This window comes from Myotis nattereri (genome assembly GCF_964212035.1).
Source record: "Myotis nattereri genome assembly, chromosome: 3".
Taxonomy (NCBI): domain Eukaryota; kingdom Metazoa; phylum Chordata; class Mammalia; order Chiroptera; family Vespertilionidae; genus Myotis; species Myotis nattereri.
Window position 1 is genome coordinate 151,850,147 of NC_138077.1, and position 27,643 is coordinate 151,877,789.

Below are 27,643 nucleotides of genomic sequence, written 5' to 3' on the forward strand. Positions count from 1 at the left end.
ATGACACAAAGCAAATTTGCTCTAGACCATTTCTCATCGAAAAGTTATCTTTATAGTTCTTTTTGATTACAGTTTATGTAAATGTGAAGTAATCATTCAGAATCAAGAATAAAACCTAAATAATTCTACCATAAAATTATTTCTATTGTGGGTACATAAATATTTTTGAAATAGCTCAGATAAATTCTGACTTTGTTAATATACCAAATGAATTTGTGGCACATCCAAAAAATGTTTCTTAAAACATCTACAAGTACAAATATGCATTTTCTTTTTTATATTGAGTTAATAAACTTATTTTTCAAAGATAAGAAATAGCACACTCATTTTGTTAAACATTTAGCAACTAATTAGTATTAATGAACTCAAGTAATTGGGAAATTTACTTTTGTACACTCACTTTTATCTTACAAAGAGTTTTATAATAGACAAGTATAGTAAATTCTAAATAAGTGTGTACCAAATATGTATAACATTGAATTTAGTTCTAATGTAATTTCTATTTTAAAACATAGATAAAATCACAGCTAATCCCCAAATTGCCAAGCTGATTGTAGAAATCTTGGTACCCAGATCAGGAACACTGGGTTCCTGTGGAGGAATAAACTTGGTTGCTTGTGCAATATTAGAAATTTTTGAGGTAAGATTGGCTTCATTGATGGTTTGAATTGCAATATAGAATCTGGTGCCATTTTCTGTTTTGAAAGGTTCTGGTCTAAATTCAAAATTTTCTGTTGAGCCAGCCTCCTTAGGTATCAGACTGGAAGTAGTTACTAAAGTAGCAGTGTCAAAATCTTCTTGGAGCTCCTGGAGATAATTACTTATTCTTATAATGTAGTGTTTGGCTGGAAAGGAAATAAACATTTCTATTTTTAATGTATATTAAAATCACTAGGATGCCATATTGCCACCACACTGTCTTACATTTAGGGCCCTGTCAGAAATGCACACTGGGTTTTGTTTATGGAAATCTCAGTTGTGGCTGTTCTCGGGTTATCCCATCTTCTTTATTTTAAGGACAAATACATGAACAGTTTCTATCTAGTTATCTAATTACAAGAAATTTAATTCACAATTACATATAACTAAAATTATATAACTAAAAAACCAGAATCTAGATTTATTTTTAAAAATAGAACAATAAAGAGCTGAATCCACTTTTAACTTAGAACTAGGAATATATGATGTTTAAATAAAGACATTCAGAACTGCACATCTGTTTTATTTCTCAATAAGTTCAGAGAGGGAGTAAAAGGAGGGGAAAATAAGAGAGCAGATAAATAGAATGGAAGACAGGACTGAGGACAAAGAGCAAAAGAAGTCAGAGAGCCTGGAATGTTTACTAATTTTTATGTGCTTAAGTGCTAGGTAGACTTTGATTAACATCTTAATTCTACTACTTTCTAGTTGTATAACAAAACAATTTTATTTAACATTTTTTTACCTTTAATTTTCGTATCCATTTAATAGAGATTCAGTCATTCAGTTCATTCAACACATATTTATTGAATATTTACTGTTCTAGTGTTGAGAATTATACATGAAAATGTAGGAAAAGTGTTTAGCATAATGTCTAGGACTTAGTAAATGTTTGACATATTAGCTATTATAACTGTTATTTTATCAGTAAAGGAAAGAAAGATGCTGACATAAATGTTTCATTCCAAAATGCTTTTAGAAATCTATCAGCCATCAATGTAAAAATAAATTCTCACATTCTGAAATGCCATAAACAATAAAACAGCAAACGTCTTTTTCTGAAGTGAAGACTTTATTTTGTAATGAAATGTTTGTGTTATAAATGTGTGGTGAATAACTTCGATTAAGTGGTTTTAAAAAAATTCAAGCCCTCTGCCTTAACATTCTAGTTTTTCAATATGTAGGCCTTATCAATCCATTCTGCCTACTACTTTTCACACACACCCTGTACTCCATTTAGATGGGTCTTTTTATCTATCTATCTATCTATCTATCTATCTATCTATCTATCTATCTAGTCTCTCAGTCTGTCTCTCTGTCCTTCTTTCCCTCTCATTTTATTTCAGATATTCCATTGTGAAATTTTGGTTTCTTGACCTTGATCATATTATTTTGTTCCTTCTCTCCCTGTCACAACTCCCTGGAATGTATCTCTCTCCCTATCTACGCAAATGGTACTATTTTTTAAGGTCCAATAAGAGGCCCAACTTCATGAAGTCGTGTTAATTATCCATCTTGATGACTCTCTCATGAACTCTTTTTTTTTTTAAATCCTCACCTGAGGTTTTAAAAATTGATTTTGGAGAGAGAGGAGGGCAGGGAGAGAGATAGAGAGAGAAACATCAATTGGCTGCATCCAAAAGTGCTCTCACCTGGATTGAACCTGCCACCTAGGTGTATGTATGCCCTTACCAGAATCCAACTGGCAACCTATTGGTGCATGGGAGAATGCTCCAACCACTTGGCTACACTGGCCTGGGCTCTTCCATGAACCTTATTGCACATAATGTTGTTTTCCAGATTATTTTATGGAGGTTCAGTTTATCTTTTCAATTAGGTCATATTATTCTTGAGGGCAAAAACTACGTTTTATACTGTTTTTTTTTTTGTATGTAGTACTGTTTTAGGCACGTATTTGACCTACTTACTTGTTGGTCAACAATACAGTTATTAAGTTGATGCACCAAATGATGGAACTAGAGAATCATAAAATATTAGAATTACCTCTATTTGTTTTAGTAACCCACGTCATCTAGTTTAATATGCATATTTAACAGGAATGGAAATTAGGTCACAGGGAATTTAAGTACTTGGTTTTGAGATTATATGTTCATTTCTTCTACCTACTTTTGTAATATCTGAAGGCAACATTTCATAGCAAATACAATCTCTTCTAATTTGTCACAGAGGAAAGAAGGAGATTAGATCCCACCTATTTTAGGCATTTATGCTGAAATACAGTGAAGTTCTTTCTGTCTCAGTGTCCATAAATAATCTATTCTTCCCATTTTTAGTTTCTATAATCAGCTTGAGGGACATTTACTATGAACCCAGTCTTGAGCTGAAAGAGTTGGTCTTGACTGAATAGAATTTAGAACTAAACATTTGGTCAGGTAATTTCACTTAAGCCTTTTCCAGTAGAAGGTTTTTGGTTTTTTTAATTCTGCCACATATTTGAGGGTAATAGCATAGAAAAATAATGTATTTCAGAAGTTGTCATGAGTTTTCCACATTGAAGTAGAAAAGAGCTCTTCATGGGTATTCTATGTTTTCTTTGGCTTTAGAATGAATTTTCCTTTATCATAATAAAAATTATATCTTTAAGAAATGCTATATAGGAAATGAAAGATTGAAAAGCATATTTTCTATTGAGGTATTTATTTTAACCCAGGAGAAAGAGCACTGAACATGCGGCTGTTCAGCACTGACAATGCCTGAGATATTGTCTGTATTGATAATGAATATTGTTTTCACTTTTCCACCTTTAAAGGAAAATGCAAGATTGGCTTTATCTCATAAGAATCCACTAGTCTAGCACAATACTGGGAAGTAGGGTGGGGATTCAACACATACTAATGAAACTTAGGTAAATTTAAAGCAAAGATAAAAGTGATTTAACCTTCTGGAATGAGAGCAATTTATTTTAAGAAACTTTGAATGAATGAGATATTTTTGCCTTGAACTTTATTCAAACTCAATGGTCAAATCTCTCAAACTAGTTGAGTTTCTCTTCCCATAATCCTCTCTCTTCATGGAATACCTTCAATTAACTTGGCTAACTTCTCTCATTCTTCAAGATTGAGGTCAGGGATAGACTTCCTTAGGAAGCCTTTTAAAATATATTCTGTGTTCTAACCCACAACCAGGAATTGTGGCCTTCCAATGTGCTTCCATATCACCTGTGCTTATAATAACATTATCACTTACCACATTCTACAAAATTATCTATTTTCTTACATAAATTGTCTTCTATACTCAACTGAATGCTGAGTAGGGATTATTTTGTAGGAACCTACTATCTTTGAAAATTCAAAGAAAGTCAATGAATGAATACAATTGTACAAGTACAGAAATACATAGAAAAAGTTTTCCTTGTTAGAGAGAAAAGAATGCAACAGAAAGCTATTAATCTTCTCAAAGTAACTTCTAAGATGTTTCATATTGTGAAAGGCAATTTGGCCCAATAGAATCTGACAATTTGGGGCAGTTAACTATCTCTTAGAGCTTCAGTGTTTGCATCTGAAAAATAGGTAACTAATGGCCCATCGTAGACACTCCCACACATGTTATTTATAAATAGGACATTAGAAAATTCTTAGCAGATGAAAGCCAATGGGATTTCTTTCAGTATGTTTTAAAATAATATCAAACTTACCTTTTCCTTTATCGAGAACATTGCCAGGGGCAGTCCATGAAAGTTGAATATGGTCTTCTTTAAACTTAGCCTCGAGGTCTGTAATTTTACTGGGTGGGAACACCTGAATGAGATCTACGGAAGGAGGAACTCCTGATACAGTAATCGACCCTCCTGAGGTTAGTCTGCTGAAGTCGTCTACTTCAGCTTCATCCATGTCATCTTTGTCTTCAGGTCTGGGTGGGTTCAGTATAATTGTACCTAACAAAACAGTAATGTTGTGACTTGCAATATTGCTATATCTATTTTTATCTTGTCATCTCATCTTGCAGCTGTAGAGGGTTAATATTGATTGATAGCAGACACTGAAAATGGAATACCTTTTGGTGAAAAAAAGCTTATTTTATTGGTGTCATGTTAAAATTGGTGAGGAGACATTATGCAATATTAGTACTATCTTTTAACCTATTTTTATTACTAGTCTGTAAATCCTTTGAGGACAAGGATAGTGTCTTATTTAATAGCTTTGTAGCTTCAGCATCTAACATAATGCTTGCCACATAGGAAGTGCTCAGTAAATTTTTTTCAATGTATATGAAATGAACTGAAGGGGATATAAAAAACAAAACAAAACACGTTAGAAGCATAGCCCAATGCTAGGTCCATTACATAACTATGGTTTTGAAACATGCAGGTGATTTTATAACTATTACTTAGGTTTTCCATAGGACATTGTATTTTCAATGCTTGACACCTGTAATTTACCTTAACAAAGGACACATTTCTATTTTAAGGCCACTTACCATTTTCTATGTAGCCTGGTATATACAGAGCTCGGTTCTGTCGTCTTAAATTTAGCCTAGCCTTGTTTTTTCTTGCCTGGGCATGTACTTTTAAACTGTATCTACCATTTCCATGGTAATCTGTAAAATATCTTGAGTAGATGCCATCATTTTTGACAGTATCAGCACCTTGATATTGAAATACAATAATTAGCCATCCAACAAAGTAAAAATGACTGTCCTAGCTGTTCATAAATACTAGAGATATCAACCATTTTGGCAAATAGTACTGAACAGTGTTTTAAGTACATGAACCCTAGAATCAGACTGCTTAGGTTCAAAACCTGGCTAACTTGGTAACCCTTGACTTTGTAAAACAATAATTCATGGTAAGCATTCAAATAATATTAGCTGTTATTATTTCATAAAGGAATCTTAATCAGGAAAATATAAACTGGAGAAAGCATAGGCACACCAATGAAAATAGAGAAAACTTCTGTAAAATTTCATGAGAAAAGTAAAATTGCTCATAAAATTTAAAGAAGATAAACGTGTTCATGTCTATGCCTAGTCAAGGTAATTGAGTAAAACATCTTAAAAGCATTAAAATTAAATTTAATTCTCTAAAAAATATGATTCATCACACAGGAAATATTAACTTTTAAGTGATGTGACTATAGTAGAATTTTAAATTCAGTGAAAGTTGATGCAGATTCTTATTACCTGCACCATTGTCCCAGAGTTCCAATATTACTTGATGTCCATCTTCAGTTTCTATAGTGGCTGTTACATTGATTCCCAGAACAGGCAAAAACCCTTGGCTGACTCGTGCATAAACAATCATTGGACTAGGGTAATATGCTGTATTTCCACTCATGTGAGCAGTTGCAATTACTGGGAGTGTGGTAGGACTTCTTGCTCGAGTAGTCACAGTGACAGTTAGCATTTCAGAGTTGACATGATTATTTAGAAGGCTGTAAGTCCAAGTACCTGTCTGAAAAAAAATCTCTTTGATAGATTTTGTAATATTTTCCTACTCTCTTTGGAACATAACAGAATTTAGGAATTTAGCAGAGTAATAGCAATGATTTTAATATGTGATGTTATAAGCTAGTAAATAGTATGGATATGAATTCTTAATTATTCTATTTGGCTTTCTTTTTTATGACAGATGATCTATCACTATTTTAATATTGACAATGTATAAGATGTTATCTGTATTTTTTTCTCTCCAAATTGATTGGTAAAGCATGGGAAAAAAAAAAAGAATTTCCTTACCTTTGCAATACCTGGTATTCGAAGACGGGCAGATCGAATATTTAGTTTATCTTCTTTAAAATCTGAGGTTTTATATTTCTTTCCTTTTGGATCTTGGAGAATAATTTCTGGCTTTTGTATTGTCCAAGTGACAACAAAGAAAGTGTCATTTCCAATTGTACTATCCACAGGCACTGTACCATTTACCCATTTCCTTCCTGTAATATTGAAGGCTTTACTTTCCAACTGGTATATAAAAACAAAAACACATAAAACTGATTTGTTATTATATTTAATAGCATTTCAAAGTTTGGTCAGTTTAGAGGAATTCTAAATTTATTTTTAAATTTCAATTAAAATAACTAAGAATTATTTTGAAAAATTTTGCAAATAAAAGGCATTTATAATTATAAAGAATAGAAGGATAAATAGAGGAAGCTGACTATAAGTGTCCCAGAAAAGCAAATTCAGTAAGGATGTTTTTTTTCTTCTGCATACCTGAAATATTTTCAGGCAAAAGTTATTTATTTGAGGAAGAAGTGACTATTTAGCAAGAGAGAAATTATTACAAACTAGAGACCCAGTTCATGAATTCATGCACTAGTGGGATCCCTCAGCCTGGCCTGTGGGATCGGGCTGAAACTGGCTCTCCAACATCCCCCAAGGAGTCCTGGATTGCAAGAGGGCTCAGGTGCACGATCGGGGCAGGGGAGAGACATGGGAGGTTGGCCAGCCTGGGAGGGGCTGCGGGAGGGCTCCAGGGTGTGTCTGGCCCATCTCACTCAGTCCCGATCAGCTGGACCCCAGCAGCAATCTAACCTACTGATCAGAGCGTCTGTCCCCTGGTGGTCAGTGCATGTCATAGCAACTGGTCAACCGGTTGATTGTCTGCCCCCTGGTGGTCAGTGCACATCATAGTAAGTGGTTGAGTGGCCTTAGCATATCATTAGCATATTACACTTTGATTGGTTGAATGGTCAACTGGTCAACCAGACACTTAGCATATTAGGCTTTTATTATGTAAGATGTGCAAAGGCTAGAAATTTTTCTGAGATACCAACCTGAATAGCCTGCTTAGTGATGCTGCCACTTCTAGATGAAATTCTACTGAAAGCATCAATAAGGCCATTTATGTCTTTATTAGCAAAAAACCGATGTCCTCCTAAAATGGAATTTTATTTACGTTTAGAATATTAATTTAAAATACAAAAATAATATTCTATTGTGCTGTTATTGATGTACTTTAAAATATTTTAAAATTTCATTTTAAACATAAAAATATATTTCCCAGAACCTTAGGAACTTTTAGCATATCAGTTTCCAAGATGTAATCTTATAACAACTAAAACCTTGCTCAAAATAAGTTAAGATGAAGAAACTATAAGGAACTGGCCAATTATTATTATTATTATTTTAGTATATTTTTTCAGTTTTTTTATTTCAAGAAAAATGATTTTAAATATAATAATGTTACATGCAATAAACCTTAATGTTTCAAGAAAAATGATCTTAAATATAATGTAACATGCAATAAACATTAATATCTCAAGAAAAACAATTTTAAATATGTTACATGCAATAAACACCAATTAAGAAAGATGATCTTACATATAATAATATTACATGCAATAAACATTAATATTTCAAGAATAAAAGGATTTTAAGTTTAATAATATTACCCAAACTCTACTAACATAGTATGGTGTCACAAAATTTGTCGGAAATATTAAAAATCTTTAAATAACAGGATTACTTCTATTATATTCTAGTGTATTTTTTCCCCCTCTGGCTCTATTTTTGTTCATCAGTTTATGTTGTTCATTATATTCTACAAATGAGTGAGATCATATGATATTTATCTTTATCCATTGTCTTATTATGCTTAGCATGATGCTCTCCAGGTCCATCCATGCTGTTGCAAATGGTAAGAATTCCCCCCCCCCTTTTTTTTTACTGCAGTGTAGTATTCCTTTGTGTAGATGTACCACAGTTTTTTAATCCACTCATCTGCTGATGGCACTTAGGCTGTTTCCAAATCTTAGCTATTGTAAATTGTGCTGCTATGAGCAAAGGGGTGTATATATCCTTTCTGACTGGCATTTCTAGTTTCTTCGGATATATTCCTAGAAGTGGGATTACTGGGTCAAATGGGAGTTCCATTTTTAATATTTTGAGGAAACTCCAAATTTTTGTGAATGATCCATGTGCACTTGAGAAGAATGTATATTCTGCTGTTTTGGAGTGAAATGTTCTATAAATGTCTATTAAATCCATCTGATCCAGTGTGTCCTTTAGAGTCTCTGTTTCCTTGTTAAGTTTTTGTCTTGAAGATCTGTCCAGGGAAGTGAGAGGGGTGTTAGTCCCCTACTATGACTGTATTGTTGTCAATCTCTCCGTTAAAATCCTTTAGAAGTATATATATATATATATATATATATATATATATATATATATATATATAAGTTTATATATATATATATTTTAAAATATATTTTATTGATTTTTTACAGAGAGGAGGGGAGAGGGATAGACAGTTAGAAACATCGATGAGAGGGAAACATCGATCAGCTGCCTCTTGCACGCCCCCTACTGGAATGTGCCCGCAACCAAGGTACGTGCCCTTGACCAGAATTGAACCTGGGACCCTTGAGTCCGAAGGCCGACGCTCTATCCGCTGAGCCAAACCGGTTAGGGCTTTTTAAAATATATTTTGGTGCACCTATATTGGGTGCATAAATATTTACCAGGGTTATATCCTCTTGTGGGATCAATCCTTTAGTATTACGTAGTCACCTTGTTCTCTTGTGATGGCTTTCATTCTAAGTTCTATTTTGTCGGATGTGAGTGTTGCTACTCCAGCTTTTTTTTCTTTTCCATTTGCATAGAAAAAAATTTTCCATCCCTTCACTTTCATCCTGTGTGTTTCCTTTGTTTTGAGGTGGGTCTCTTGTAGATAGCATATAGTTGGGTTATATTTCTGTATCCACTCAGCTACCCTACACCTTTTGATTGGAGCATTTAATCCATTTACATTTAGGGTTATTATTGCAAAGTACTTATTTATAGCCATTTTAATTCTGTATGGCTACATTTCTCTCTCTGTTTCTTCTTTCCAGCAATCTCTTACAGCAATCCCTTTTGCATTTCTTGTAATGCTGGCTTGGTGGTGATGAACTCCTTTAGCTTTTTTTTTTGTCTAGGAAGCTCTTTATTTGACGGTCTATTTTGAATGATAACCTTGCTGTATCTCGTAATCTTGGTTTCAGATCCTTGCTTTCCATTACCTTGAGAACTTCACGCCATTCCCTTCTGCCCTGTAGAGTTTCTGTTGAGAAATCAGGTGTCAGCCTTATGGGAACTTTTTTGTAGGTAGCAGTTTTCTTTTCTCTTGTTGTCTTTAAGATTCTCTCTTTGTTTTAATTTTTGGCATTTTAATTATAATTTGTCTGGGTGTGGGTCTGTTTGGGTTCCTCTTGTTTGGGGTTCTCTGTGCCTCCTAAACTTGTATGACTTTTTCCTTTGCCAGGTTAGGGAAATTTTCTACCATTATTTCTTCAAAACCTTCTATATTCTTTTCTCCCTTTCTGCCTCTTCTGGCACACCTACTATTCTAATATTGTTATGTTTCACATTGTCCCACAGCTTCCTTAAGCTGTCCTCCTGTTTTTTTAATTGTTTTTACTTTTGGGGTTCTCTAATTGAGTGGTATTTTCAGCTCTGTTCTAATTCACTGATTTGATCCTCAGCTTCCCCTAGTTTTCTGTGTATTCCTTCCAATGTGTTCTTTGTGTTATGTCATTCTATTTCTCATACTGTTCTATATCTTTTTTTTTCATACTGTTGAGCATTTTTAACATCATTACTCTGGACTCTGTTCAGATAAATTTCTTACCTCTGCTTCATTTATCTCTTCTTCTGGAGAATTCTCTAGTTCTTTCATTTGGGGGTTGTTACTTTGGTTTCTCATTTTGGTTGTCTGTTTGGGTTTGTGACTATGTTTTAGGTAGATCCTCTACACCTCTCAGTCTCTAGTGCAGGACAGTGTTAAAGGCTGTTTCTGACTATTTGGACCAGGCAAAGACTCAAGAGACAGCCTCCAGAGACTGCCTCTGTCTACAGACTAATAGGATTCTGACTTAAATTGCCCCCAGACAATTGTCCTCAGGTGTGGTGAGAGTTTTTTCAACAGGGTGGGGCAGTTGCTTCTGCCTGGAGGCTAATTGTTACTTTTAATCTCTTAAGTGGCCTCAGGGCAAGGTGTTTTCCAGTAGATTGTCTTCTCCTCAGGCAAGGCAGATGTCTATGTGAGAAAGATGACCTCCCCTGTGTGAGGGAATGACTCAGCCCAGGAAATATGGGGTGTCTGCCTTCTGAGCTCTATACCCCGAGTCCCCAGTCCTGGCGTCTGCTCTCACAGCTCCAGTCCACTTCACCCTCCTTCTGCTGGAGCACAAGGTGGGTGGCTCCACAGGAATTTTTGTGGGTTGGCTTTTCAAGAGGGTACCCAAACTTTCAGCTGCCACTTCCTAGCAGACAGAACTCCACCGCTTTTCACAGCTAGATGTTATGTGGGTCCCCTCCTCAGATTTGGTGCCCTCTGCTGGGGAACCCAGCTTTGGGATTAGATCCCAGAGTTGTCAGTGCAAACCCCCCCCCCCCCCCCACACACACATACAGCTGAGATATCTCTGTGGGACTTCAGCAGTTGCCATCTGTTGGTGCCTGGCCAGCCCCTTCGCGCCTCCGCCCTTCCTACCAGTCTCTATGCAGTCTCCACATTTGGTCCTTGTGTATCAGGTTCTTTCCTGTGAGTTTTCCGTTGATTATTCAGGAAGTGTTTCTGTATTTCAGGTGTAATTGTAGCTTGTTCCTGGGAGCATGTCCGTGCAGCATCCTCCTACTCTGCCGCCATTTTTTTTGGCCAAATATTATTGTTTTTATATCAATCATTAGACATAGTGCCTGCCACATTAGTAAAGCTTGATCTAATCATGAAATAATATTGTAAGAATGAAATTTAAGACAAATTTTTCCCTTTGCATTTTATTTATTTATTTTTATTTTATTTTTTTTCCAACACCATTTATCCCCTCTATGTCCTCTTCCCCCAAAGACATTTTTTTGAATCAGCAGCTAATTTTTTAATTATAGCTAAGATATACCAAGAAAATTAGAGAATGACAATTGAGAATCAAAGAGTGATTTATAATAAATAAATAAATAAATAATGCAGGAATTAAGGAAGAGAGAGATTTACTTAGGTGTGAGGAGTTGGAAAAGAACAGGTTGCAGAGGGCAAGAATGAATAATCAGGACTCTAACTTAACCTTGTATTCTCTAGTTTCATTTCTTTATCTATGAAACAGGGCTATCTGTAGGAATGATGTTGTTGTAACTTAAACCAGTTATTAATTAACTGGAAAGAAGGGAAGGCCAAATATTATAGGCATTCATTTGTGCAGCTTTGCCAGGAAGCTGGAGTTGTAACACTTTTCAGGGAAGCCATCCGTCTCACTGGCAGAAGAGACTGAACAGGGTGGAGAATAGAGTCATGCCCAGTAAAGTCTGGGTGACATAGGGAAGATACTTTCCTGTCAGTCACACCTGGGAACAGGTCATTGGCCAAAGTAGGGGTAACCATTGCAAGCAAGGGAAGATTTGAGATAATCTCCTAAATCAGTGGTTCTCAACCTTCCTAATGCCGCGACCCTCATGTTGTGGTTACCCCCAATTTCATTGTTACAAATTGAACATAATTAAAGCATAGTGATTAATCACAAAAACAATATGTAATTATATATGTGTTTTCCGATGGTCTTAGGCGGCCCCTGTGAAAGGGTCGTTCGACCCCGAAAGGGGTCGCAACCCACAGGTTGAGAACTGCTGTAAACAAAATAGTTTGCTCTTTTGTTTTGCTCTCTTGCTCGTGTGTACTCTTGGGACTCTTGTTGCATGGGGTATGTTCTCCTGGCTCCCCTGCATTCACCCACATGGCCCACAGCCTAATGCTGTACTGGACCTATCTCCACCATGGAACAGAAACTGTGGACACTGGCTTTGCTTCTAGCTCTGCTGAATCCCAGCTGCACCCCTTCCAGGACTGGACTTAGGGAAATGGGACTTTGAAAACTGAGAGACATAATTCCATGAAAATAAAGCTTTCTATCACATTTCATCCTCCTATGGGGGCCTCCAGAAATTCTTATTCCAGCAGTACTCCAGGATCCCCACTCCCACTAGCAACAGAAAAAGAACATCCACACATTTCTCGGATAACAAGGACAGATACTGAGGAAGAATTTTGGAATTGCAGTTGAGTAAGTCTTTAGAAACCATTTAGAAAAAATTTTCAATTTAGATGGGTAAAAAATGGTGAGAAATGAGTAAATGACAGCAAATGTTGACTCATATTAGAAGAATTCAGTATAGGTAGAAATGGAGAGAAGTGAGGGTGTGAAAGGGAAAGCTATTAATTTGAAGGACAATTACAAGAAAGCAACAAAGATAAATTTTAGGATAGGAAATTTTTTAGCAGTTTTGTAGTTTAAGGAGAAAGAGCCTCTGGAATGGGAGAGTCTGAAAATGTATTATATTTTCTATTCAAACTGTGTTTTAAAGGTTTACCAGTCATATTTGACAGGGTCTCCAGTTCTTTGGCAGCAGAAGGTCCCAGAGCAATGGTGTGGATGATCGCCCCACTTTGCTTCACCTCTTTGAAGCATGAGCTTATTTCAGCATCTTCCCCATCTGTTAGTAATATGATTTCAGAACCAGAAGTGCTCTGGTTACTTTGGATTATTGCCTGATAGTGAAAAACCAAACTATTAGTTACAGAATATCATATCTAAATAAATTCAAACTAAGAATAAACTTGTTATTTAGTCTTAGAAAAGTCTTCAGGCCTTTGCATCAGAGTCAGCCAAAGAAAATTGTTTTGCATTGCCACTCCACGCTGAGTTGGCATGGAAAAAGAGTACAATGTTCTTGTTTACTTTCAGAGATAAGGTATTAATAGTTCTATTCCTTTCCATTATAGTCAAACTACAGAAAAGAGGAAGAATAAAACACTTAGAACAATGCTTAACACATAGTAAGTACTCAGTGAATGTTAGCTGTTATTATCCCAGGAGATTTTTGGGTTGGAGGTATATGACCCAAGCAGTTTTAGAAGGCTGCTGACTAGACTAGATAGCACTTGCAAATTCATGACTAAAGGCAGGTGAGCAAGGTTAAATGATATGACGTGTGCCTTTTAGGCATGTTAGTTGATCATTGAAGAATCTCATTTTTTCCTGGAAGAAAACATTGACTTGCCATGGGGAAGGAAGTTCATAAATACATCAAATATTGCCTTTTCTTTTTTTAATCTTTTCCTGACTTCTACCAAGCATATTGGCTAAGATCTTTGGTCAGACACATTGAGAGTAAACTCCAGCTTGGCCTTTTGCTAAATAGCTAGTGTTAATCTCACTCTCTGTTTCTCTTTCTTGCTCTCTGCCTCTTTCTCTCTCTGACACATAATAGAGTTCTATAAATAGCTCTGTGTAGTGATTAACTTTTTGGACTTTGGTGTAAGGAAGGCCTGGTTTTGAATCTTAGATTTGCCAATTACTGACTATATGATCTTGAAAAAGATATTTAATTACCCTGAACCTTAGTTTCCTTAGGTACAAAATGGACATAATAATGGTAACTAACTAAAAAAGTAATGATGAGGTAAAATCAGGTCATGTATGTAAAGCATTTAATATCTATATAATAAGAGCCTAAGCGACCAAGATTAGTCACTATGATGCACACTGACCACCAAGGGGCAGCCGCTCAATGCCCCCTGGCGGTCAGTGCGCTCCCATGGGAGAGTCCTGCTCAGCCAGAAGCTGGGCTCACAGCTGGTGAGCGCAGCCGTGGTGGCGGGAGCCTCTCCCGCCTCTGCAGCAGTGCAAGGAAGCAGTGAGAGGAGCTCAGGCGGTAAGAAGCGAGGGCTCCTGGACTGAGAGAAGGCACAGGCTGGGGTGAGAGACACCCCCCCCCCACCCAGTGCATTAATTTTGTTCACCAGGCCTCTAGTAGTTAATTATATTCTCTATAAATTTTAATTATTACTGTAATGATTATGTAAGTAAAATGCTTATATGTTGATATGACTTCATTACATAAGTGATTAAAAGGTATTTATAGCTTTGAATGTGATTTGACAGATCTATTCAGCAATAGACTCTGTGGTCAAAATATATATATAAAAATATATTAAGAAAAATATGTGTGAATCAATATGTGCAAACATTATGACACATTTCATTTATAGTACTGTCATATTTTAGAAGTGAATAGACAGTTTATATGTAATAAGAATTATGGTTATTATAATAATAGCAATACTTTCTTGAGCACTTATCTATCTTACATAATTCTCACAATTAAATGAGATAAGTACTATTATTTTCCACATTTCCTTGGATGAGAAAACAGAGTTTCTGAGTTGGGTAACTTCAAGGTTATTTAGCTAATAAATAGTAGAGCCAGAATTTCAGGTTTGCCTGAATCCAGAGCATGAGTGCCTTCTTAAACTAATATGCTTTACAACAAATAGACATCATGAAGAAAGCTAAGAAGTGGTATTAATTAGTGGTCTGGATAAGGGTAACAATCTCTACATTTTAGCCGCAGCAGTGAAAAGATCAGTGAAAGAAAGCATTTTACTATTTTTGTGACTTAAAGAATGACAATAAATAGGCTTAAATATAGACTAACTTTAGGTTGGAAGAAATGCAAATGAGTACCAGAGGCTCCACTCTAATTTCTGATTTCACAATTTTATTTCATTAAACTTCCACCTGTGTGTCTTGAGTTTGGTACCATACTGCTTAATAACTACCTCTATATTTGTGATTGTCAGATATCAATTTAATTTGAAGAACTGGGTTTTCTTTATTCCATAATACAGAAATATTATTATTATTTTTCTTTCACAATTTCCTTTACAGCATTATTTTCTACTCATAAAAATTCTGAGTGTGGGAGATGGGAGTGAGAAAGAAATGGAGAGCTCCTCAATAAAATAATGGTGATTATGTACCCACTGAACTTTCCTTCCTTACTTAATTACTACCAAAGCAACTCAGAGAGGCTCCAGCTTTAAATAACAGACTTAGGAGAGTCTTTAAAAAAAATCTTTAAATGAGTTCTTGACCCTTGTACAAAGATGGTTGGACAAAAATAAAAGCCATGGTAAATGACAGATGATGTTTAGAAAAGCATTTTAAAAATATGTTTTTTTAAAATTGATTTCAGAGGGGAAAGGAGAGCAAGAGAGAGATAGAAACATCAATGATGACAGAGAATCATCAACTAGCTGCCTTCTGCATGCCCCCTACTGGGGATAGAGACTACAACCCCCACACCCCTTCCCCAGAATCCATCCATGACCTCCGGGTTCATGGGTTGTCACTAAACACCATTTGGGCTAGAGAAACATTTTTAAAAATTTACCTGGAATCCTTCTTTGAGTCCATTGCAAATTGAAGTTCCACCATTAGCTACTTGAGGCAGATTTGCAGTGATGTGTTGGTAAGAATTCTCATCAGTTATTTTTGTAAGATAATTTTGGATTGTAGCTGAACTGTCAAATGTGACCATCCCAACCAGTGATCCCATTTCAATAATTTGAATCAAGTATAGTTCTGCTGCTTGATTCATTCGAAAGAGACGGTTTTCCTGTAAGAAAAAGATGTCTGAACGATTCCCGAGTCTCCTCAAATCGTGACATATTGGTGAAAGAAAGTTTATGGGTCAAAGATCATGATAATAATTGATTACTGTATTTTAGAATTTAATTCCTTCATTTTATTAAAAAAAGTAATATTAAAGAAAAAATTAAGACTCAGGCAAGTTCTATTTAGAAAAGCCTTAAAATATATACTTTTTACTTAACAGTTTTATATTCAGAAATTTCTGCTAAGGAAATATTTTTAAAATGCCTGCAAAAATGTTCATTGCAGTAGAGAAACCAAGATGGCGGCATAGGTAAACACCTGAAATTGCTGCCTCGCACAGTCACTTCAAAAATACAACTAAAAGACAAACGGACATCATCCAGAACCACAGGAAGGCTGGCTGAGTGGAAATTCTACAACTAGAAGGAAAGAGAAAAGCACACTGAGACTCAGAAGAGGTGCGGAAGTGAAGTGCAGAGGTACGGAGGCATGCGCAGAAAGGGCTGGCAACTGAGGACATGGTTGTCTTTTTCAATTGGGAGGAAGACACAAGCTTCCAATGGCTCTGACTTCAGTTCTGGGCAAGTCTCTGGGGACCCAGACTCATACGGGGAGAAACTGGACTGTCTGGCATCGGGCAGAACTCGAGGGCAGCTTTCTATCAGAGGGGCTTGCAGCGATTACCGCGGGACACTGAGACCCGGGACCTCTTAGAGCAGGGCTGAGGATCAGCCATAGCTCTTTGCTACACCCTGCTGATTCACTGAGACCCTGCCTCACCCAAGCTGTGCACAGAGGCTTTTGCATATGAATGATCTGGCCCTTTGCTATCTAAAATTACCTAACAAACTGAAGCTGTGTCAGAGAGACCCAGAACATCCAAAAGAAGGCCCAAGGCCCCACAGAAGACTGCATTGCTTCACAGATGGGCCTCATCTGGGCACCTCCAAATCCCATATAAAGAAGAGGAATCTGCAGATCTCTTCATAGCTCCTGCTAGGTAGCCTCAGACAGAGGCTAAATTAGCACCTCCTTAGAGATCCAAGAGCCAATGTACCCAGTGGTCAGAATGGGACCATCCAGATTACAACTCCTCAGATCCATAAGGGACTCACTCAGGGGCAGACTCAGTGAGCACCAAAGCCCCACTGAAACAAGTCTTGCCCCATAAGGGTGTCTCCAGCACAGAAGTTCTCCCACCATAGACATAGCTGAATCTCACAGCCAATTGGCCTGGAGATCAATTCCTCCCAGTGATGCCAACTACAATCAAGGCTTAACTACAAAAGACTGTGCACAAAGCCCACAAAGGGGTGCACCAAGAGTGCCCACTTCAGGTAATTGGGGAGGCTGAGCCACTGGGCCCTATAGGACACCTAGCACAGAAAACCACTCTATCAACGCAGGAAAGCAGCCAAAATTTGGAGGCAAAAAAACAGGTCACAAATGACAGAAATGGAGTAAAGCAAACTACTGGATATAGAGTTCAAAACCACACTTTTAAGGTTTTTCAAGCATTTTCTAGAAACTGCCAATAAATTTAGTGAGACCCTCAATAAGTCTAATGAGACCGCTAATAAATTTAGTAAGACCCTCAATAAATTGGTCTAATGAGACCCTCGAGGATATGAAAAAGGACCAACTAGAAATTAAGCATACACTGACTGAAATAAGGAATATTACACAGAGTTCCAACAGCAGACTAGAGGATCGCAAGAATCAAGTCAAAGATTTGAAGTACAAAGAAGTAAAAAACAACCAGAAAAGCAAAAAGAAAAAAGAATCCAAAAATATGAAGATAATGTAAGGAGCCTCTGGGACAACTTCAAGCGTACCAACATACGAATTATGGGGGTACCAAAAGAAGAGAGGAAGATATTGAAAACCTATTTGGAGAAATAATGACAGAAAACTTCCCCTACCTGGTGAAAGAAATAGACTTACAAGTCCAGGAAGCGAAGAGAACCCCAAATAAAAGGAATCCAAAGAGGACCACACCAAGACACATCATAATTAAAATGCCAAGAGCAAAAGACAAAGAGAGAATCTTAAGAGCAGCAAGAGAAAACCAGTCAGTTACCTACAATGGAGTACCCATACGACTGTCAGCTGATTTCTCAACAGAAACTATGCAGGCCAGAAGGGAGTGGCAAGAAATATTCAAAGTGATGAATAGCAAGAACCTACAACCAAGATTACTTTACCCAGCAAAGCTATCATTCAGAATTGAAGATGAGATAAAGAGCTTCAAAGATAAGAAAAAGCTAAAGGAGTTCATCACCACCAAACCAGTATTATATGAAATGCTGAAAGGTATTCTTTAAGAAGAGGAGGAAGAAGAAAAAGGTAAAGATAAAAATTATGAACAACAAATACATATCTATCAACAAGTGAATCTAAAAATCAAGTGAATATAAAATCTGATGAACAGAATAAACTGGTGAATATAATAGAATCAGGGGCATAGAAAGGGAGTGGACTGACAATTCTTGGGTGGAAAGGGTTGTGGGGGTGCAGGAAGGGAATGGATAAAAATCTTACACCTATGGATGAGGACAGTGGGGGGGGGGGTGGTAAGGGCAGTGGGTGGGGTGGGAATTGGGTGGGAGGGAGCTATAGGGGGAAAAAGAGGAACAACTAATAATATGAACAATAAAGATTTAAAAACAAACAAAAACCAAAGAAAATAAAAAATAAAAAAAAAAGTTCATCGCAACATGAATTTTAGTAGTTTAAATCGCCATAATGTTCAACGATAAGAAGTTATTTAAATTACGATATGTGCATATGATACAAACATTAAAGTTTATGTCATAGAATCATTTTTTCCCCATGGGGAGTGTTTAAGGTATAGTAAGTAAAAAATTTATATTATAAAACTTATAAAATGTAATCACATTTTGAAGACGAAAAACAAATACACAAACAGAAAAAGATTGGAATGACATAGGCTCAATGGTGTAATTATGGATGATTTTTTTCTTTTTAGTTACATTATTTCTAGTTTGTTAGAACTAAAAATTAAAAATAAACATTATCCATAACTCAGTAACCTTAATATAGCAATTTATTTTAATATATGTCTTAGCACTTGTCCATGTACGTTTCTATGCTAAAATTTATTATAATAATAAACATTTTAATTAGCTAAATCTAAGATTAAGTTATATTTCTATTAGCTTAAATCTTAGTTTAAGATAGCTGACAAATAAATGTCTTACTGAATCCATGCTTCCAGATTTATCGAGTACTAAACAGACTACTCGGTGTTTGGACTTGAGCAAAGAAAATGTAGGATGAGGTGGTGGATTCGTTCCTGTCATGGGAAGTGCATTCTGAAAATCTTCAGATTTGCTGATTATAGCCCACGTGCTTTTGTGATCACACATTTTGTTTTGTAGGTTTGGAGCTTCTGCATTGTGTGTTTTTGCTGTACAAAATTCAGTCACCTGGAAAAAATCAATTAGAAGATGATATTACAGTAACTGGTGAGGCAATACATTCCTTTCCCATGATGCAGTTGGCTGCCGTATATGTATTCTATAGAGTTTATCTCCTGACAATTAAAAGTAATTTTATGATCTAACATTCTGACATTAATTTTGCGTACCTGAGGGGAGAGGATGCAAAGTAAAACCATTAATATGCACTGGAAAATTTTTTGGTCATTCTTTAAGGTATAGGTCATTCTTTAAGTACAGCAGTGTGGTATGGTGGTGGCTGGTACAACTGCTTAAGTTAACCTTTTACTTTCCCTTCTAGACTCTTGGTGGGACTCAAGCCTTGAATTCAATTTAGTGGAAGAAGGAACAGGGTTTGCAGTAATTTCTAGCTGCACCCTAAAAGTGGGATAACAATAGCATTCTTTAATTGCTTAAATATTTTCTATCTCTTTATAGTTGATCATGAAACTTGAGAACAGATACTCTAACAAAAAGGGTTTGTTATTGTCTCTGGTGAATGCTGACATGAATAAAATAATCTATAATAATAAAAGCATAATATGCTAATTAGACCAGACGTCCTTCTGGACTAAGCTGAGGTTGCAGCCACGGGATCGAGGCAGCTGCCAGCAGCTGTGAGGGAGGGATCCAGGCAGCTGCCCGAGGCTGCAAAGGCCCACTCTTGCATGAATTTCGTGCATTGGGCCTCTAGTACTCCTATAAAAGTAATGAAAATGTAGGAAAAAAATGAGGAAATACAGTTGTTTCTCTTTCATTTTCTAATGGTGAGTTTTATCTAGTAATTCTGCCAAATATCTCATTACTATAAAATCTATGGAGATCCTACAAGTTTAAAAATCTTAGTAACTTGTAAAAATGCTCTCATAAACTAGCGCAGCATTGAGAAAGGAATTTACAGCTTATACGTAATACTTTTTAAAGTGTCATTCATTTTTGAAAATGTCCTCCCAATATTAAGTCTTCAAAGGTAAGCTCACACTTAGAACTAAATTATTAAATTTGGATACCTTTTCTTTAAGTTTTAACAGTTTGTTTTCCTGCCGATACGGTTCTGATTTACATTTTCCAGAAAGGGTTATATTGGATGGGGGAAAAATACAGTTTTCAAACAAAGCAGTGATTCATAATCAAGTCTTTCTGATATGAAATGCCTATCAAGTGTGGTCTCTTTTTCCTCTGCCACGGTCACTGCCTTTTTTTCAGGGTGTTCAGGTCTCTTATCTGCTTATTGACATGGCTTTCTGATTGGTCTCCCTACTTCCACCATTTTCTCACTCCATTTCCTTCACAATTAGGATTGTCTTCCTGAAAGAATTAAGCTGAGGACATTAAAATCAGAACCCCTTAGTTTGGGTCCTAGTTTCTTGTTTCATTCCATTTCCTGCTTCTTGTTCACTATGTGTCCTTTGCCTGTATCACCCTGAACCTTTTCTTGTCCTTATACTGTGGGAGAAACTTTCATAAGCGTCTCTGCTAACCTGAATGGATAAAGGAAAGGGCATTTTATGTAAATTAGAAAAAGGTGCTCCTCTCTCAAATTCTTTTACTACTATGTATTTGAAAATTGTTTTAATAAATATTAAAATCTTTAGTGACCATAAAGTAAGTTATTTGGGCAGTAATGTATGTGTAATAATGCATGGCATCCCTGTATTTTCTTTTTTTTTTTTGCTTTTGAAAACCTATTTTCTGCTTTGGCAAATTCATACTCTTTTTTTTTTTTTTTTTCAAATCCCAGCTCAAAACTCATACCCTTTTCTCAATTGTAGCTGGAGATGTTTGCTTTATTCTCATAGCACTTGGTTTATATCTCTTTCTACTTTGCATTGATGCATACTTTTATTTTATCTCTTCCTCTCTTACTAAACTGAATTCCTTAAAAACAGTTATCTTTAATTATTTCTATATTTCTGGCTCCTAACACAGTGCTGGCGACACAAAGTGAGAATAATGAATTTCAAGGGAAGGAAATGTTGAAATTGAACATTTAATATTTCAGATCATATCTCTCCTGAGTCTGACCTTATTCTATGGATATAGATAATATGCAATAAATTTACGATAATTAGAAGTTAGTGTTATTCTGGACAAGGTGTATGGTTTAAGTGCAGTACTTATTTCTGAGCCACATCTTATATAATTAGTTGCCTTCTCTAGTTCAGCTATAGGATCTTCTTCATTATTATATCTCTCCCAGGTAGGCAGCACGAGTTATCGCCTAATAGTCAAATACTTTTGGGATTTATAGCTTGGTACAGACAGTACATATTCCAATTATCCTTTTATGTAACATGAGCTGATGTCTATTTGGATGCTGAATTCTTTGGCTAGCCTTTGCTGATCCAGATTTAGCAGGTTAAATTGAATTTTCTTAACTCATATTTCAGATATTTCCAGGGGGGGTTCCATTAGGCTGGAAACAGTTTCTACTTTAATATCTAACTGGGTTTACTTAAGGGTTTTAGAAGAAAATGTCAAGTCTATATTTTACTCAAGTCCTCCATCATTATTACCCTATACTTCACAATGATTTTAAACTTCATTGAAAAGAACAGATCTTTAAAAATCTTCACCTATGAAAGTATTTGTTGCTATAGATTTGGTATATGAAAATTTGCTTCTTTTAAATAAGTTAGTCTTACTATATAGGGATGGTATACTTTGATTTGTTTTTGATAACTTTCACCTATTTTACATTTTAAAATATTTTTTACATGTTTAGAAACTTTTATTTGGTAACTAATGTTTGCATTAATTTATATTGGATTTATTCAGGGAAAGAGACAATTGACTATTATCCAAATATTTTATAAATTAAAAAAGTAAAAATTTATTTTTTACTCACTTTGTGTTAAGCACTGTGATAATACTTTACTTATATTAGCTCTTATAAACCTAACAACAACGACACTGTGAAGCCATTTAAAAGGTGAGATAACTAAATCTCAGATTTAGCAGTTTGATACAGCTTGAAAATGACAGACCCTGTTTTTATATCAAATTTATCTGATTCTGAGGCACCTTTTCTTTTGCACTGAGCTTTATACATTTAAACCAGATATTTAAGGTCAACATTCGCTTTGGAACTTGAATTACTGTGTTGTTAATTTTCAATTGGTCAGGTATGTAATTGTGAACTTTTCAAAGTTTGTTCTGTAGAGACAGAGCCATATGTTTTCACAGTGTCATTTGCAGTCGGTTGGTATGCTTTAATATGAAGATAATGGAAAGTCTAGAGTGTTCGTCTTTCTAAACTACAGAATAAATTACTTTGGAAAAGTAGCATGACTAACACTTAGAAGAGATAATTAAAAGTAAAGGTTGTAGTTTTAGACACAAGCCCACAGAATGAAGTGAAGGAAGGGATATTATAAGAAAGTATGTGACACCAATGAGAAGGGTACAGTTCCACATCTGAAGAAAAGAAATAGGTTAACAAGGGTGGAATATTTTCCAGACACACCTGACACAGGCTGGAGAAAATGGCTGTTAACTGAGTAATTTTCTGCGTTTCTATTGGTGTACATAATTTCATGGTAGAAAATCCAGCTTCCCCAATTAGTTTTTCTCAATGAATTCTTTTGTGATACTTGAAAGAGAATGTACTTACAGAATCAAGACTTTGCATAAACATTATGGATTCCCTTGCAGTCTGGGATTTTTCTGGGATGAATGTACATTTTGCTTCATACAGCCCTGTCTGTAAGTCATGTTCACATGGCTTTATTATACAGCTGCTTCCTTGGCATTTATTGAAAACCACATTAATTCCAGTAATCTGAGTTGAACATCTATGATGAAAGAATTAGATTACATTTACATATGAGGACCAGACAAATCATGAATAAAGACTAATGTCCTACAATTTTTCCCTTAATAATTGCTATAGGTCATGTACCAAATATTTTGGCAGAAGTAGGCTCAATGTCCTACCCATATTTACCATCAATTTCAACAAGAATAATGATGTCAGTTCATATTTATTAGCATTAATTGCTTACTATTGTGATCAATAATCTATTTTTCTTGTTATGTTAAGCTAAAGATGATAATTCCTGAGAGGGATGTTGTGAAGATTAGATTAGTTAAGAGATACAGAGGAGTTGCTTCCTAGTTGGGAGGAAAGAATCAACATTATGATTAAAACCTTCTTAGATTTGTATGGATGGTACACACATTCAAATATATATATATATATATGTATATATGTATATATGTATATATGTATATATGTATATATGTATATATACTGATATATATGCATATACATACATATACATATATACATATATATATACATATATATATGCATGTATACCATACATCCAAAGTCAAGTGTGGTTTAAGCATTTTTCAGTTTACAATTTGAAAAATGCTGAGCTAGATTGAAGGAAGAAATAAAAATAACCCTTGCATGGAAATGCTTGTGCATTCAATCATTTGGTCTTCATGATAATTGTCAACCACCTGGCAGGGAATGGGGTGTGGTATGTATAAAATATTCTGAAGAGGTCCTGTTTCTGCAGAATTTACTTCCGTTCTGTGTTAATATTAAACTTCATAACATTGCCTGGCCAGCGTGGCTCAGTTGTTGAGCATCGACTTATGAACCAGGAGGTCATGGTTTGTTTCCCTATTGGGGCACATGCCCGGATTGCGGCCTGATCCCCAGTAGGGGGTGTGCATGAAGCATCCAATCAATGATTCTTTGTCATCATTGATGTTTCTCTCTCTCCCTCTCCCTTCCTCTCTCAAATCAATAAAAATATATTTTTAAAAAACCCACTTCATATAATTAATCCACTTTAATACATTTATTTGTATTGCAAGGATTAAAGAAGATGGTGAGTCATATTTTCCAGGAGGGTTAGCTCTAAAGTAAGCCTGAAAGTTAAACTTATACTACCCCAGACAGTGCCTGGCACACAGTAGGAGCTCAATAAATATTATTTTAGCTACTTCTTTTAAATAACTTGTCTCTTTCTATGCCTGATAAAGAAACTCATTCATTTTTCATTGATTTATTAAAAATTTGTTGTTTGATACATTACTTGTTTAGCTTTTACTTACTTTATGCCAGGCCAAAGCCAGGAGATTAAAAAAAAAAATCAGCCCTCAAAGATCTTAAAGTCAATTGGGGAAAATAAAATTCCTGCCCAGTGTGAGAGAAGCTCATACATATTCCATTGGGAATATTCCCCAGGATATATAACCCCAAATGGAGAGTAATGACACATTTAAACTGAGTCTTGAAGACTGAACAATGTTGTTTGGATAAGGCAGGTGGTGCCGGGAGAAGTTGTATGGGATGAAGTCAGAGGAATGAGTGTCCTGGGTTGAGAGCCCAGTCCATATGAGACTCTAAGCAACTCAGCAGAGGTAAAGCAAACAACACAAACAAGATGGGGTGACATTTTTTTAAAAATCACAGTTCTTTCCTCTAATATGTTTTTTATCCCAAAGACTTATTTTCTGTCACACTGATTTAATTGCTCTTTGATGTTCTTTAAATACTCCAGGTTCTTGATATTTTTAATTTAAATACCGCATCTATTTATAAATAGGACCTGTCTAAATCTACCCAGAATTACGTTTCTTAAAAAAAAATTTACTTATCCTTTTAAGAAGTACTTTTTTTCTTTTTAATCTCAGTATTAAATGAATAACAATCTACCTTTAACATGAAGCTCTAGGAGTTCACTTGATTTTAATGGAACAGATTCATCTTGAACAGTTATGAATCAAAAGGAATAAAAGATTGGGTAGGAACTTGAACTCCAATTCTTAGATATTTTAAGGTGTAGGCTACAGATTTTTCTTTCTCCTCTGACAATAACATATTTTGGGATAAACCAATGAATATTAAAATTATTCCCAATTTCTGACTGATCTTGATTCCAAGGTGGAATTCCCAGTAGTTGGACCTATACATAGTGGGGTAGGTTGGATATTGCAATTGACTGTATGAACATTCAGCCACTGGAGATAGCCTTTCTTTGCCTAGTATAAAAATAAAAAGTCATAGGTGAAATTTTAAAAACAGATTTGCTCAATACAACAATACCTTGTTGCTTCAATAGTGTTCTTGCTGGAAATATAGAATGGCTGATCCACATTGTACTCATCAAATACTCCCCATCGGAGATGGGCCCACTCATGGACAAATACTCTGCCTATGAGAGAATATTTGCACTTACAAATTTATATTTACAATGTTTTAATTCAACTTCTTATGTTTTAAGTTTCCCTTCCCTTTATCCCCAACCTAATTGAGTCAAGGAACTCTAGAAATGGACAACTTTCATTAAATCAAAAAAGTTAAAATGGGTTAGTATCAATAAGTGACTAATTTTATTATACACATGTTGAAAAAGAAATATTATTAGGTTGAAAATAGCTAGTATATTTCCAAACACAGCTATTAATATGTATTTTTCTCTCTTAAAAATACCTTTAATTATAATGTTATATTTGTTTCCAGTAGAAATAACAATAGAAGTATAAAATGGATATCCTTACCTGGGGATCCATAGATATGCAAATTATTAGTCAATAAAAAGTTAGGAGTAAAATGTATGTATTGTCCTTTTTCTCCACATTGTCCATATTGAAGTGTATAGGGGTCATCTCCATATTTTAGGTAAGGATTAGCAACTATAACATCTGCCTAAAAAGCAGAACAAACAAACCAAAGCAGATCTCAATAGCAATATAAACAAGGAATTCTTCATCCAAATTAAGAGAAGTAATAGCATTAATTTAATTACTAAAGTAATGATTAGTAATTGCTAAGGTATTATTAGTATTAAATTTTAAAAAGAACAGGAAGAAGAAAGAAACAGTTTAGGAGCTAGATAAAATACCTTACCTGTTCATATGATTCTTGTTTTGACATTAAGTACTCTGATTTTGACTTCCAGGTCACTGGAATTAAAATGCTTACATTCCTGAAATAAATTCTTCGTTTGGTTGCATGAAATAGGTAAGTAGAAGCTTCAGTTACCATTTCCTGACAAAATTTAAGATACCATGTGGTAACAATTTCACAATGAAATGAGCATAAATGTGTATGTACATACAAGAAATAGCAAATCCAAGCTCCCTTTCCCAAAATATTTTGGCAAAGACTAATTGAAAAATAGGGTGAATTTTTACCATATCGCTCTAGTTTGCAAACTCATTTTCATACACTTAAAAACCAACTCTATTTTTTACTTTAATACAGATCCATATTGAAGTGTATATGGATCTCTGTTCTTGACCATCTCATAGGGATATTGGAAGGACCAAAGAAGATTGTATATATTAAAGTGCTATATATAAAATTTAAAAAAAACTATACTAACAAAATGAGGAAGTAAATAAAATTAAAAAAGAAGTAATATTTTCTTTAAAATCAAATACAAAAGAGTTTTGAGTATTTAATATTTGAAAAAGTATAAACAATTGAAAAATGTATAAGATACTTACCCCCTAAGGCTTAAGAGTTAGTTATTGAAATATTATAAAAGTAGCTTAATAAAGATGAATTGAAAAGAATTTTTCACTAGCTCTAAGGTCTTTCTTTTAGTCAAATGAGTTGAAAAAACTATTAGTAGTTCAGCCTTTAAAATAATTTATTAGGTAATGACTAATATTGTTAATATATGACAAATCATATTTAAATTAAGCATATATTAATTTTGACATATCCTATAATTGATATTTACTGTCAAAGCAATTTTGGAAAGTTATAACTCTTTGTGAGTGCGTGTATGTGACTAGACAACCAACATGAGTTGAAAATACTTATTGAAATAAAAATAAGTGGATAATAAAATTTATTTTCTTACCTTTATGTTTTGAATGAGTTTTTCATCTTCTGGTACACTGGGGTTAATTGCAATGACGATGCCATCATATCCATTATTATTCAAACTTACCATTGAACTTTTCACTCCAGGCAAGAGATGTAAAACTAGGAACAGAATAACGGTTAGATTGAGTACCATTTTTGCTCATGTTATGATAGACCTTTTTGAAATGTAAGGAGAGTATTTATATATCTGCTTAACTTGGGAATTTAAATCTAGATCAAAATATTTGCATAGATAT

At 35.0% G+C, this 27,643-nt stretch overlaps 2 protein-coding genes across 2 annotated transcripts in view; one reads left to right on the forward strand and one right to left on the reverse strand.

The window, feature by feature from the left end:
• ODF2L (outer dense fiber of sperm tails 2 like) overlaps nucleotides 1–27,643 on the forward strand; it is a 355,423-nt gene that overhangs the window by 40,560 nt on the left and 287,220 nt on the right. Inside the window, exon 2 of the mRNA XM_081086489.1 lies at nucleotides 26,470–26,531. The gene's annotated coding sequence lies outside the window, so the exon portion shown is untranslated. The remainder of the gene's footprint in view (nucleotides 1–26,469; nucleotides 26,532–27,643) is intronic.
• LOC308515843 (calcium-activated chloride channel regulator 1-like) lies at nucleotides 505–27,540 on the reverse strand (the record flags this gene model as incomplete). Its single annotated transcript, XM_081086485.1, has 14 exons — nucleotides 505–845; nucleotides 4,355–4,594; nucleotides 5,137–5,304; nucleotides 5,839–6,109; nucleotides 6,394–6,618; nucleotides 7,434–7,534; nucleotides 12,997–13,174; nucleotides 15,862–16,086; nucleotides 19,307–19,534; nucleotides 23,160–23,340; nucleotides 25,614–25,722; nucleotides 26,069–26,216; nucleotides 26,418–26,558; nucleotides 27,382–27,540. 14 exons carry the CDS (start codon nucleotides 27,538–27,540, stop codon nucleotides 505–507), a joined length of 2,715 nt encoding a protein of 904 aa, XP_080942611.1.